Source organism: Misgurnus anguillicaudatus, chromosome 13 (genome assembly GCF_027580225.2).
Source record: "Misgurnus anguillicaudatus chromosome 13, ASM2758022v2, whole genome shotgun sequence".
NCBI lineage: Eukaryota > Metazoa > Chordata > Actinopteri > Cypriniformes > Cobitidae > Misgurnus > Misgurnus anguillicaudatus.
In genome coordinates this window covers 31,520,870-31,535,638 of record NC_073349.2, presented here as the reverse complement: position 1 = coordinate 31,535,638, position 14,769 = coordinate 31,520,870, and the positions used below count along the sequence as shown (strand labels likewise).

At 32.6% G+C, this 14,769-nt stretch overlaps 1 protein-coding gene across 1 annotated transcript; it reads right to left on the bottom strand.

The window, feature by feature from the left end:
* Nucleotides 1–2,090: 2,090 nt before the first annotated feature.
* Nucleotides 2,091–14,755, bottom strand: mcoln3b (mucolipin TRP cation channel 3b). The gene is made up of 13 exons (XM_073875610.1): nucleotides 14,599–14,755; nucleotides 10,762–10,988; nucleotides 9,398–9,565; nucleotides 8,959–9,112; nucleotides 8,076–8,154; nucleotides 7,284–7,380; nucleotides 5,330–5,429; nucleotides 5,007–5,119; nucleotides 4,760–4,909; nucleotides 4,564–4,665; nucleotides 3,204–3,326; nucleotides 2,864–3,070; nucleotides 2,091–2,659 (listed from the first exon to the last, which is right to left on the bottom strand). Exons 2-13 carry the CDS (start codon nucleotides 10,984–10,986, stop codon nucleotides 2,579–2,581), a joined length of 1,599 nt encoding a protein of 532 aa, XP_073731711.1. The 5' UTR covers nucleotides 10,987–10,988; nucleotides 14,599–14,755; the 3' UTR covers nucleotides 2,091–2,578.
* Between the last annotated feature and the right edge of the window lie 14 nt (nucleotides 14,756–14,769).

Genomic DNA, 14,769 nt, shown 5'->3' with positions numbered 1-14,769 from the left:
ACATTTTGACTCTCTTGTTCATGAACAATGACACACAGACTTGCCATTTTGATAGACTGACATGTTCATTTAAATATCAAAGAACAATGCTACTGTGCAGCTATTATTTAATTTTTTTTTATTAAAATAAAAGAAGAAATGGCATTGTGCCGATTCTTGTTTTTCAATATTTAAGTGCTTTTGATGATCGAGCACCTGCCTTAAAATTGTTTTGGAATGTGCACATACTAGTCTTTTTTTACTGAGATAAAAATTTATTAATTTTGAACGTTACAGACTTTTGCAGGAAGTCCATGATGTTGTGCAGAAATTGTTCTTGCATTAATTTGCAAATTTTAAGATTGGAGATATGCTGAGAAAAACTGTAAACCCAGCATGAGTCGCAAAGTGACAAAACCCAGCCTTTGAGTTAAATTAACCCAAGCTGTGTTGTTTTAACCGCACATTTTCTGGGTTTAAATAACAACCTTTCAGGTTGGGTTTGTCCCTTTTGACCTAACCTGTAAAATACCTAAAATTTTGTAGCAAATGAATGTTAGCCATTGGGGTGGGCGTTTAAAAGTCATGCATGTTTATCACAAAAGCATATTTCAAAGAAAGGATCAAAAACCAGGAGAGAAAACAGCTTACTACTGCTACTGCAAAGTTAATGCTTTTTATGTCAAAGTCTATAATATGAGGAGATTGTAAAACAAACTGGAATTTATGACACCTTTAAACTTCTGTGTGATCTCCAATAATCTGATGTAATAAGAGAAACGGTTAAATCTTTATCTGAATTATAAATTGTTCTTCCTGTAAAGCTGCCTTGAAATGATGTGTATAATGACATTTGAAGACTGCAGTACTTTGACTCAATGCAATAATACATAAAGACAAAAACACCACCATTACTGCCAATAGATATACACAGCCTACATAAAGATCCTTAAAGGGACATATCATGAAAATCTGAATTTTTCCATGTTTAAATGCTATAATTGGGTCCCCAGTGCTTCTATCAACCTAAAAAAACTGTGAACTGTGAACAATAACTTAGTTTTGGTAAACCATTAACTATCTGCAAGCATGTGGAAAAAATAGCTCATTGAAATTTGGTTCCCCTTTTCTTAGAAAATCTTAAAAATGTCTTAGTATTTTTGTCTTTCATTTTTCAGTAAAAATATCTAAGAATTCCTAAATTAAGATGCTTTTTCTTGATGAGCCAAACGAACCAAGAAAATAAGTCTAGTTTTTAGATCAAAAATATCAAATTTAAGTGATTCTGTGCATAAAACAAGCAAAAAATCTGCCAATAGGGTAAGCAAAAAAATGTGAAGATTTTTCTTAAACACTATATTCAAGAAAAAATAACTTAAAATTAATCATTTAAATTTGATATTTTTTGTCTAAAAACTAGACTTATTTCTTTGATATTTTTACAAGACTACACATTTTTTTCTTGAAATTAAGTTTTTACAGTGTGTGCACTGCAAAAAAATATGTTCTTACTTAGTATTTTTGTCTTGTTTTCAGTAAAAATATTTAAAAAATTCTTAAATTAAGATGCTTTTACTTGATGAGCAAAATGACTAAGAAAATAGGTCTAGTTTTTAGACAAAAAATATAAAACTTAAGGGAATTTTTGCTTAAAACAAGCAAAAAAATCTGCCAATGGAAAAAATAATTAAATTTTTAATTAAGTGTTTATGAAAAAAAGTAAACTTATTTTAAGAAAAATATTCTTATTCCATTGGGAGATTTTTTAGCTTGTTTTAAGCGCAAATTCAAGTTTATATTTTTTGTCTAAAAACTAGACTTATTTCCCTAGGTTATTTTGCTCATCAAGAAAACACATCTTAATTCACGAATTTTTATATTTTTACTGAAAACAAGACAAAAATACTAGGTAAGAAAGTCATTTTTGCAGTGTGATGTCAGTAGGGCATCTTATTATAATAATACCGCCCCTTCATCTGCACTATCCAACCACAGCACTGCCATTTAGTGCAGAGATCAGTTCATTTGCATTTTAAAGGAAACACCCCAAAACAGCACATTTTGGCTCACACCTACAAAGTGGCAATTTTAAGATGTTATAATAAATGATCTGTGGGGACACCAAAGATTTATTTGACAATAAGTCCCCTTTAAAATCTACAGATTATAATACAGAAATCCTTTAAATGTTACAAATTAAAATGAAACAGAATGATGGACTGTCTTTATAAACTTTATTAACGTCAAAAACAATTTACAAAGCTCTTAGACAAATGTGAATTCATTATATTAAAATACATATATATATATATATATATATATATTTTCTCTTCATAGACAGTCTATAGATAAAGTTTATATGCATATCCTGATTAAATCATCAGACTTCTGATATAAACACAATGTTCTTCAGTGATCTAACAGCTGATTGTCTCACTGGACGCATCTGACCTGCATTATAAAAACACACCAAGACTCTACATTATTATAATATTTCACCCAAAAAATAAAACATATTCAAGCAATCTGTGAAAAGATTGGTCAGTAATGTGTGTTTGGTCACCTGAATATACAGCGTAGATGATCTGTGTCGGTGTTCTCATCCACACTGAAGAGGATCTTTACACTCCATGATAAACATCTGAACATCTGAGATCGACTCTTTCTCCATCTGCTGATGCTGAACCACCAAACCACCATCACAACAACAACAACAACATCAGCATGTCAGAAAATAAATCACTTCTCAAAAAAACACCCCCAGAGGGAATTGTATTTACTATAATCTATAAATAAATACGGAACATAAAACTCATGAACACGGTTCAATCTGAAAACTAGTTTCAGTGAGAGCAGAGTAATGTGTTGAGTCTTTAGGTCTTACCTTCACGATGTCATAGGTGTCTGTGATGAGAGTGATGAACAAACTGAGCACCATGTAGATAAAGAGCGACACAAACGTGTAGAGATAGATGCGACTGAAGAGCCAAACCACACAACTCTTCTGCTCCATGATCTTAAATGTGTTGAACATGTCATCTCCATTGATAAGAGAAAACAAACACTCAGAGACCATGTTCAGAGTCCGGAACTAAAGAACCAAAAAAAAAAACAGCACATTACGAGAGAAATCATGGTCTCTGTCTTGTCTGTTTAATGGGAGAGTTATCAGAAAACATCTAGTCATAAAGTGAAACAGTAAATGTGTAAAATGATTGACTTGCTTTAGTGTGGTAGGGCCCGAGCACGATCCATCCACAGAAACAATAGCCCAAATAAATCATAGCAGCACAGCAGGTGAACCGGATGACGTTTGGTAAAGCTGCTCGCAGAGTGATGATGAGAATCTGATCAGAACAAACACAGTTACACCTCTCGACCACTAGAGGGCAGAACATGGTTACTTAAAAATACTAATACATTTATAGGTGAAAAGATATTTTGACTAGAGCTGTCACAATTATTAAATAATCGTTTCATCACAATTGTTTGACCTCATTGCGATGATTTCAGATCACCACAATGATTGCACATCTCTTTAAAAAACACAAGGGGGAGCTGCAGCGCCTGTATAAACGAGACAGTATCAGATGGGTATGCTGCGTTTACACCAGCCGCAGTAGAGGCGTCAAGGTGAGTGATTTCAATGTTAAGTCAATGTGAAGACGTGTTGACGCGCGTCTGGAGCTCTCGCGGCGCAGATGGGGTGTTTGGCATAGCGTAGTACACGCAACTCCGTCTTCGCGCGAATGCCGTGAATTGAGCGTCTGGCGCGGTACGTGTGAATGGTGCTTTTTGTGCATTTTGCGTTTGACGCGAATTTGCGGCTGACGCCCGAGTTGAAAATTTTGAACTTTGCCGGATTTTCACGGCGCGTTAACCAATCAGGAGCCTGGTTGCTGCTGTGGAGGCAGCCCCGACATGAATTTTTTGCCACCACTACAGACACGTGGTCCAGTACTAGTACGACCCTAGTAGGATTGGTTACTATTTAAGGCCTGTTCTGGTATAGTCTGGTTATTTTGATTGCTTTTTTTATTGTGTTTTTTCTATTAAAGAATTTTCTGTTTTTTAAAGATATTCATAAAAAAAATTTGTTGTGTTACGGTATGTGTAATAATATTTACTGCCAGGTAAACCTTGCGTAATATTTAATTTAAATAATTACACTGTGTAAAAATTATTTCATGAACAAATTAAATGTCAAGGCAATAAAATAGACAATGAATCGTCATAATCGTCAAAGCCCTAAAACAGGCAAATAATTGTCACAAATTATTAGGCAATTAACCGTCAGACAAATTTCATAATCGTGACAACCCTAATTTTGACATGATGATTACTCAAATATAAAGGAAAAGACTGACACTATAAGAAAATATAATAGACAGACTAACAGACAAAATAAAAATGAACACAGAAATTATAACTTTCTATGTCAACAAATAAATACATGTGTGGCTTTATTACTAATAAAAATTAATTTCTTCAAAATGTAATTCTTTGTTCTTAAATGATCTTACTTTCAAAAGCCTATTGAAAGCAGTCATGATATTGAAGAAAGTAATAATAAGTGAACCATACGTTGTATTTTTTGTGGTATCCCATGTAGCGTAAAACTCCGATCCAGACGAACATTGTTCCAGTACCCAAGAGAATACTGCACAGATCATAACTCTCTACAGCCTAAAACACACACAATAACATATAGTTCATTCAGTGTACTTTAATTATCACGTGTGATTTAACATCTGATTGGTTGAGAGCTCAATGATCTCACCTTCAGCTGTATAATGATTTTCAGCACAGATCCTATGATGGTCAAAACATCACTGATGATGATGAGAATATACCAGCCGTTTATAAACTCCATACGGTCAGACAGAGACATGCGCTTGCTGTTACCACTGGAGAAAAACTCGGCATATTCCTGCAAAACAAACTTTATTACTTTTTGAATAATGCAGAGAGTCAAAACAATCGTGTGAACTGACAAACAACACTTTCACAACACACAGCAAACTCACAAACTGCAGCAGGACTCCAGCTTTCACCGAGCGAATGCAGAGACACAGAGACACCGCAAGGGTTAAAATGATCATCACATCAAACACAACCATCATATAAATGTTGCTCTGTGCTGTGAAGAAAAACAGAGATTAAAATGACTCAGATGTGCATAAAAGAGTCCCAAACACAAGCAAACTTTAAACTAAAAAGAGCACTTTTAAAGATGTGGTGTATTATTTAGCATCAGTTATTTAGTAAAACATCAAGTAATGGACGGGTGTTTGTCAAGTCCAGAAGCAGTTCATTTTAAACTACAGTATTTACAATAAACTGAACTCACATGCACCAATCACAGTCCAGTCTCTACATTTACTGACGTCCACATTGTTGTCCAGATCAATCTTCATTCTCCCGCTTTGGGGTCTGTTGTCAAAGTTGATCTGCTCAGAAATACAGATATTCATATATATGTCAAACCCTGTCAAAATATTCTGCAGATCATTTATGATAACATGTTAAAATGACACTTTGACAGCACAAACCACCATTATGGCGATCAGTGTTTGCATTTCATCAGCTCACACCTTCATTTTTTTTCTCTCTGCACTAAATGGCAGTGCTGTGATTGGATAGTGCAGATTAAGTGGCAATATTATTATAATAAGACTCACTTCCTACCTCACAAAACAGGCGAAATCTAAACGACCTATTTTTTCACATGCTTGCAGAGAATGGTTTACCAAAACTAAGTTACTGGGTTGATCTTTTTCACATTTTCTAGGTTGATAGAAGCACTGGGGACCCAATTATAGCACTTAAACATGAAGTCAGATTTTCACGCTATAACCCCTTTAACAAATTGATTTGATTATTTGTCTATTTTTTCAGAGATCATCCAGCATCATGAAGTGTTTTAATGTGGACTTTTCATGTTTTATCATTTTGTAGAGGAGTGATAAATGTTAACCTGAACTCATGTTTTATACCCAAATTTATTTAACTTCTCTCAGAAATTAATCAAGCGTAGCTTTCAACCATTAAAACTTATTTTTAATGGTTGTAGCTGTAGCTGGGAATCTGAATAAAATAATAATGTGTTTCTGCCTTTCTTGTAAAACAGTGCATTTAAAAATTCAATGTATAATTCATAATAGTTATATATTATCATTAAAAATATTACTGTGACTAAAGAGCTTACTTGGTCCATAAAACAAGCAAAAGAAATGAGACAATGTGGTAAAAAAAACTTAATTCAAGGAAAATCTTTTTACCCCATTAGCAGATTTTTTTGCTTGTTTTAAGCACAAATTCACTTAAACTGTATATATTTTGTCCAAAAAAAAAAATAAAAAATAAAATTCTTAGGTCATTTTGCTCATCAAGAAAATGCATCTTGATTTAAGAGTTTTTGGATATTTTTACTGAAAATAAGACAAAAATACTAAATGAAAAAGTCATTTTTGCAGTGCTACATGGCAAAAAATGATTTTCAAGAAAAAAAGTTCTTAGTATTTTTGTCTTGTTTTCAGTAAAATATATAAAAATTCTTAAATTAAGATGCTTTTTCTTGATGACCAAAACAACCCGAGAAAATAAGTCTAGTTTTTAAACCAAAAATATCACATTTAAATGATTTTGTGCATAAAACAAGCAAAAAAATCTGCCAATGGGGTAAGCTAATTTTTCTTGAATTATTCTTGAATTTAGTGTTTATGAAAAATGTTCAAGATTCTTTTGCTTACCCCATTGGCAGATTGTTTTGCTTGTTTTATGCACAAAATCACTTAAATTTGATATTTTTGCTCTAAAAACTAGACTTATTTTCTTGGGTCGTTTTGCTCATCAAAAAGCATCTTATAATCTTTATATTTTTACTGAAAACAAGACAAAAATACTAAGAATTGTTTTTCTTGAATATATATATTTTTTTGCAGTGTACTGATGGATTGACCATTACACAAACATAAATACATAATTTAGGTAATAATTTTGTTAGTATCTGTAACACAAACCTTATATTGGGTGCTGGTGTAATAAATGTGTTATGCGCTGTATATAGATGTGATTTATCTGACATGAGAGGATTTAGATCTCAGACAGAGAACTGGAAACTTTTATTTATGGGGTCATAATGGGGTGATGATCTTTGGCTAACTGCTATGGAAATACCAGCAGCACACATTTCCATGTGGGAATTTCTCTCTTTTATAAATGTTAAAGGAAACAGAGACACGGTGTCATTGATGAACAACAGAATCCTGCATGGAAGATGCTGGAATGGTCATGAGACATACCATGATGTTAAAGACGTAGCAGTCTGGAAGCTCATGATGTTGAACCGTCTGCAGGTTAATGGCTTTCAGAGTGAACTTCATATTTACCGCCAACAGCCTGACCATCACACAAACACACAATTCAACAATCCTGAAACCATTAACTCATTCGCCACCAGACTTTTTAAGTTTCCCACCAGCATTTTTTATGATTTTCACAAAAGTTTCACAAAATGCATTCCAGGAAAATTTTCTTCTAAGAATATAGATACAAATATATCAAATGAAAGAACAGAGCCACTGCTTTCAAACAAACAATAAACAAACAAACAAAATGGAAAAAAGCGTTTAATCCTAGCTATATCTTTTTTTCTCTGCTTATTAACTTTTAAATATGGGTATTTTTCATTAAAAAGAAAATTTTAGCAAAAAGCAGAAATAATTGTAGTTTTGTGAAGTAATTTTGTTAGAAATCAGATTCAGAACGTTTATCAAAACATACACAGAGTTTAAAATGAGTAAATACATTTTTGCTTCAGTTTTTTATAAATTGGGTAAGTGCCATCTAGTGGATAATCGCTGTATTACAGATTAATATAAAAACTCATCAGGAACACATTTTTATGCAAATAATAATTCATTACAAATGTTTTCTCTTAATTGATGAGATAACTGATCAAATGTAATGACTGTAAGTCACCTTAGATAAAAGTGTCTGCCGAATGAATGAATGTAATGTAAAGGTTATAGATGTGATACAGTGATTGACATTTATTTGATAAAAATACTGCCAGTATATTCTGGTGGTGATACCTTTCAAAGTGCAGGGTTAAATTCAGTGGATATGTTGTGGGATTTGAGGAGGAAACCATCGGGTAAATCTGTAAACATTCTGAAAGAAAACATCAGAAGATGAATGCAAAGAAAACAATGTGACAAACTCAAGTTTATCTGAGATGTTGAATATAAAATGTCATGTTAAAGGTGCCAAAGAATGCATTGTAATAATCTGTTAATTATTCTCTGATATCTACATAGAAGGTCTGTGGCTTTATTAAGTTCAAAAATGATCCAGAGTCAGTTTTCATGTCCATTTATAACCCTAAGATTTGTCTTTAGAATGAAATGGTCTATTATTGCCTTATTTGAAAGGGTCATGAATAATAATGTTGATCTGAGTGTCTGTTTCTACTTCAGTAGCTCTGTGTGAATGTAAACAGATCTAATGTTTGAGTCTGTATCAGATGAAGAGACAGATTTTGAGGAATAATCAATAGTTTTGACTATTAATGGACGTTTCTGAGTGGTACGTTTGGGTTTTTTCAGTATGGACCTGCAAATCATATCTGTAACGTCAATAGTAAAACTTCATCCTAAACGCTAACATATAGCATTAACTAGCATAGAGCATTAATTCAGCAGTCACAGCTTTGTTTAGAGCTTTGTAACAACATTGTACTTAATTTAATGTTGTGGTCGTACATCTGGACTGTGATGTCACAGTTGGTGTTATGTTGAGATTGGTTTGTTTTCCAGCGATCTTTTGCATGCACGAGGTTTACATAAGAAGGAGGAAACAATTGTGTTTGACACTCATTATATGTCATGTACAGAACTCTTATTATTCATCTATGCCTACATAAATACAGTTTTATAGGCACCTTTAAATGTGATCAGTAAAAGAGCTCTGACAAACCTTCATTCACTCGAGTGTTGATGTCAAAGCTCTCATTGGCTGGTGAAACGCTTCCATTACTGTAAAACTGCTGACAGATGGTTAAAGGCGTGTAAACGTCACCTTCTCTCTGGTATTCATGATTCCCCACAGTTAAATTTGGCAACATTAGGAACTGCAACAACAACAAAAAACAAATCAAAAAGTTTGCTCCACCATATCCTACCTGATATAATAAAGGATCTTTTCATTAATTGGCACCCCATTGGTCTTCAAACATTTGATTTTAGGGTTAAACATCTATCAAGCAATATTTTTGTTTAGCTGGTTATTCTTTTCACACCAATAGTAAATGATTATACAAGACTAAACAGGAGACACAGGTATGAACCTTTGCAGACCCCAAAAGCCATTTCACAACCCTTTCCAAATAACCAAAGCACTTGAGTTGTGAACCCACCTGTTGGACAGTGTGTGAGATGTGTGTGTAGACATCATGTTGTGTGTAAAGAGCGTAAAAGTCTCTGCTGGCATCAGTGAAGTTCATGAGGAACAGATGTCTGAACGTCAACAGATTCTCCTCCTTAAACCGAACCACCATCTGATTACTGAGACCGAACCACACCAACTACACACACACACACACACACACACACACACACACACACACACACACACACACACACACACAATAAGAGAGAATCACCTGTATTTCATCATATGTTTTGCACAACTTTCAAAAGGTTTAAATGCCAACAATCCACCTAAACCCATACGGCAAAAAATAAATTTTCAAATATAATTTTAAATGTGTGCCAAAATATAAAAAATATATCAAAATATGTTTATAAAAATATTGTTTTACAAATATATTTTTGGCCATTTTATTTTTTTTGATTTTCAAATATATTTTAAAGCATTTATATTCAAGTCGCATTGGAAGAGAAACTTTGTATGTTACAAACCTGTAAACATAACAGGTTTAAAAAGATTAAAAATGAAATATATAAATAAGTACATGCGTGTAAGAGTCTTAACTGAAAACAACTTGCACTGATATCTTAAAATATGTCAGTGCCATAGTTGTGTCTCAAGATGCACACCACCAGTAATGTTTTTTTTGTAAGATATATTTGTGAAAAACTACTTAAATACCATAATATAGCTAAGGCCTAGTCCTGGCTTAATCTAAACCCTGTCCTGGAAACCATCCCTTAATTTTATATTTTATAATAACTTTTTAAAAACTTTTTATACTAATTTTTTGCCCCTGAAATAAATTTTGAAATTTATGTTAAGTATATTTAATTACGCTTTACTTTCTACAAAATGTATTTAGCATGTATTTAAAACATATTTTTGGCCAAATAAATTTATTTTTTGCTGTATGGGAAAGCATGTCCATATACAGTACTAACCGTAAGAATTTAAAGTTTAATAACTTTTCTTAATTTTTTCTTTCTATGGTTTTGTTTGAAGCTAACATTCCTTCTCGTGATTAAAGAGATAGTTATGTTGATCTAAACCTGTATTTTTTTTTTTTTTTTGATGAACACAAAAGAAGATATTTTGATAATTGATGATAAGTTGACTCCACAATACAAATATGATGGAATTCAATGGGTACAATCAGCTGTGTGCTTACCATAATTTATCAAAATATCATCATCAGATAAAAGAAATTCATACAGATTTAGAACAACAAAAGGATGAGAAAATAATGACAGAATTTTCATTTTTGGGTGAACTCTTTAAATCTTTAAAATACATAATTTCTTAAAATGCAACTGCGTATTGTAATATCTTAATTTCTGATGTCTCTACCTGCGCAGTGACAATAGCGATTTTCACGATTTGCAGCATCAGTTTCCAGGGTTTTGTCCCACGAGCCTTGTACTTATCACATGGATTCATAAAGAAATATTTGAGTTTCCTCCTAAACTTCTCCACGGCCTCGTGCTCCAGATGAGAGTATGTGTCTGACCAGTGGGTGGCGCTGTTTCCATTGGGGTCACTGACACACAAATAGGCCTCAGTAGAGTCATCCATCTCTGAAAAACAAAATATTGAGTGTTTGCATGACTTGTACCGAAGCTATGAAAAAATACAATAAATCTACAATAAAATGCAAGTTGGTCTTATAGTACATCAGTTTGCTGAATGTCTTTATAAGAGCTAAACACAGTAAGGATCAGTATACTGAATGATTTGAGTAAAACCCTGAAGCTTATTCAACAGCTTGTATTGCACACCTGTGTGTTATAAACACAAATAATCAGATCATACAGACTGTCAAATTAAGTATTAAACATTTGTATTATTGAAAACAATTAAACCTTTGGATATTTACCATTTATTTTCGAACATTTAGTAGCCTACATATGTTAATACTGGTGTAGTATAATTTATATCATTTAATTTAAATGCTTATTCTGTATATAAAGTATGTAGCACATTAAAAATAAAAAAGCCATATTATTTGAACTTATGGTTTGCCAGCTTCATGTTTCCTTCATTACTTTGCAATGTCATACAGAAATGATGAATGCAAATCTAGTTCTGTATAATACACGATAACCTATTGTCGGTCAATTTGAGACTGTTCAAGTAAGAAACTTTTTTTGATCAGTATTTTCAATAAAAATGTGTCGCTGCTTTTTTAATCCACGTTTTGGCATACACTCTTTCACAGGTCTTTACATTGCATTTCATATCTTTCATATTATGCACATATCTTGCCAATCCTCTTAAACAAGTAATGTAGAAAGTCTTCCTTCTTTCATATAGGACTCTATGTATATGAAGAAAGTTTTACAGTCCACTACATTACCTCATAACCAGGTATTACTTGTGACATTAGATGTGGAATCATTATATACTACAGTTTTTTACAGACGCTAGGACACATTTCTCAATATTTAGGTCACTTTTGCAAAACTCTTCCCACAGTTCTCCTAACCAACTTTCAGCTTGGCAAAGCAGTTCATTTCACATTCAAAATGCACTACAACTACCAAAACACTTTATTCAGGTTGACAGCCGACAAACACATTTTGTCATCCACAAAACAATGACCTAAAAAACACTAACAACATGTAGGATTATACAATGTTTTCTTGTGTAAAACAAGAACACATCTCTATTTATAATTCACTGCAATATATGTTACTGGAATGAATCAGAATTCTTCAATATGTTATTTATTTTACTTTTATTTTTTTTGTAATTCTAAAATACAAGAATTTGTATTCGCACCATCCACAGACGGTAATGCTAATCTACTTGGCCTCTTATTGAATGCATTTTGTGGCAAAGTAATGATAACTGATCCTCAGTTTAGCCCACATAGACTTCTGTTGTGCTTACTGTGTGAAGAGTTTCACAAAAGTGACCTAAGAGTATTGAGAAATGTGTCCTAGGGTTGAAAAAACTGTAATATAACAAATGATTTTGGCATACAAGCTATTGACTTTTTTCTACGTGACTGTTTTAGTAACGTAGAGTCCTAGTATTGATTATTTGAAGACACTCTTGACAATACTGTTATTAACAAAAAAAAAATCTTTAAAGAACTAGATCTTTAAAGATTTTTTTTATTGTGCAATAACAATAAGGCAAAAACATAATATAAAGTAAGATAACAGTCAATGAACAAAGCACAATTTTAAGGAAGGAGTAAATAAAAGATTGTGTGAAAGCGTGTTTCAAACTGGCCAAGTCACGTGATTTTAGCAAAAGAGGCTTTATTACGTCATAACTGTTTCGAAATGTTTCGACAATCCGATAAGGAGAGCTGATCACAAATGACCAGTGTGTGTCTAATACTATGGTCTAATATGGTTAGGTAAACTCGGGTCAGTTTTATTATGCAAGTTGATAATACATTCACAAACACTAAATTAAACTACTATTTTGTCTACTTTTTGTTTATAGTCAGATTTAATGACAAACATGTGCATAATTAAAAGGGGAATACATTTTTAATGATTTGTTTGCCCTAAATAAAACTCAAACACAAAATACACTTTAAATTATGGTTTAATCAAGTTAAATAATTTATTTTTCTTAAAAACATACCTTTTCTTTTATAAAAGTCTTGCTATTATTTTGTAAAAGTGTAAAATGTTTGGACCGATCTTGTTGCCTTTACACTATTTTGACCAGCAGGTGTCGCTATCGTGTGTGTGGTGTTTCGAACGCTTTGAAAAACTGAATCAATTGCAAAGCAATGGTTTAATTGATTCGAAGCTTTGGAAAGCTTCGTTTCTCCCATCACACTGCAAAAAATTATTTTCAAGAAAAAAAATTCTTAGTATTTTCAGTAAAAATATATAAACATTCTTAAATTAAGATGCTTTTTCTTGATGAACAAAACGACCCATGAAAATAAGTCTAGTTTTTAGACCAAAAATATTTTTAAGTGATTTTGTGCATAAAACAATCAAAAAATCTGCCAATGGGGTAAGCAAAAAAACCTAGATTTTTTAAAACGCTAAATTCAAGTAAAATCCAAGAAAAATTTGCTTACCCCATTGGCAGATTTTTTTTGGCTTGTTTTATGCACAAAATCAATTAAATTTGATATTTTTGGTCTTAAAACTAGACTTATTTTCTTGGGTCGTTTTGCTCATCATGAAAAAGCATCTTCATTTATTTTTTTTTTAGATATTTTTACTGAAAATATGAAAAAAATACTAAGAATTACTAAGAAATCATTTTTTTGCAGTGCACTGTTTATTGCTGTGCATTTTGATCTGAAACACAACTTGTCGACGCTTCCCTATTTAGACATTGAAGTATTTATATATGTTTGTTTGCATTTGTTATTTTCGGTGATTGGGTTAATTTAAATCAGATGCACCAGGTGTGATTGACTATGTTGATTAGATGAATGCTATCAGGTGTGACTGACCATGTTGATAAAATGTTAAGGAACTCGTCAGTGATTCGATGATTACTCAATGTTTGTTTGACCTGAAGACCTGTGTGGTCGAAATCTTGTCTTTTAATAAACTGTGAGAGCAGTAATAATAGCAGTGTTTCAATCTTTGTTCTTCGATTTTAAGTGTTTTTGATGATTTAGGACCTGCTTTAAAAATGCTACAGTCTTCTCATCTACTATACAATTTACACAAATCATAAAGAAAAAATGACTGCACACGTTTCTATTGATATGATGACACGAATATACGGTAAACTACCTATAATGTCCAAAACTTTCTTTTAGTTAAGTGTCATATGTCTGTTTTGTAATGGAGATTATTAATAGAGATTATATGAATGAGACGTGCAGTAATGTGGCTCTTCCACAGTAACTTAGACAGAGACTAATGGATCTTCATTCCTGAACTTCATTTAACCATCATATATGACAAACATGTGACACCATCATACCTGTGCCATTATAAACCACCATTACACCTGTGATTTATGATACATACCAGTAAAACTGAGAATTGACATGCTGGGATTTAAATGTTTTAAGATCTGACGTAGTTCACATTATAACAGTGCTCACTAACTGCATTACCATCAAACCACTTAAACCTTAAAATGTAACTCTCACTGAATATCGTATTCATCTAAAGAGACAGACGTTTAGTCGTGACAATAATAAACACTATAATAATAATAATAAAACATAAGAATAAAATCACTCACCAGCAGAATGTCATGTAACGTTAAAGTTCATTCACTCATCCTCAGTCAGTTAAACACTGCAGTTATTTTACAGTAACACAGAACAAACTAAACTTTACAAACTAAAGTGTTCATCACACGAGCTTGTGAGGACGCCGAATAGAGGGCGGGGCTACAGCGATGAATCGTGCG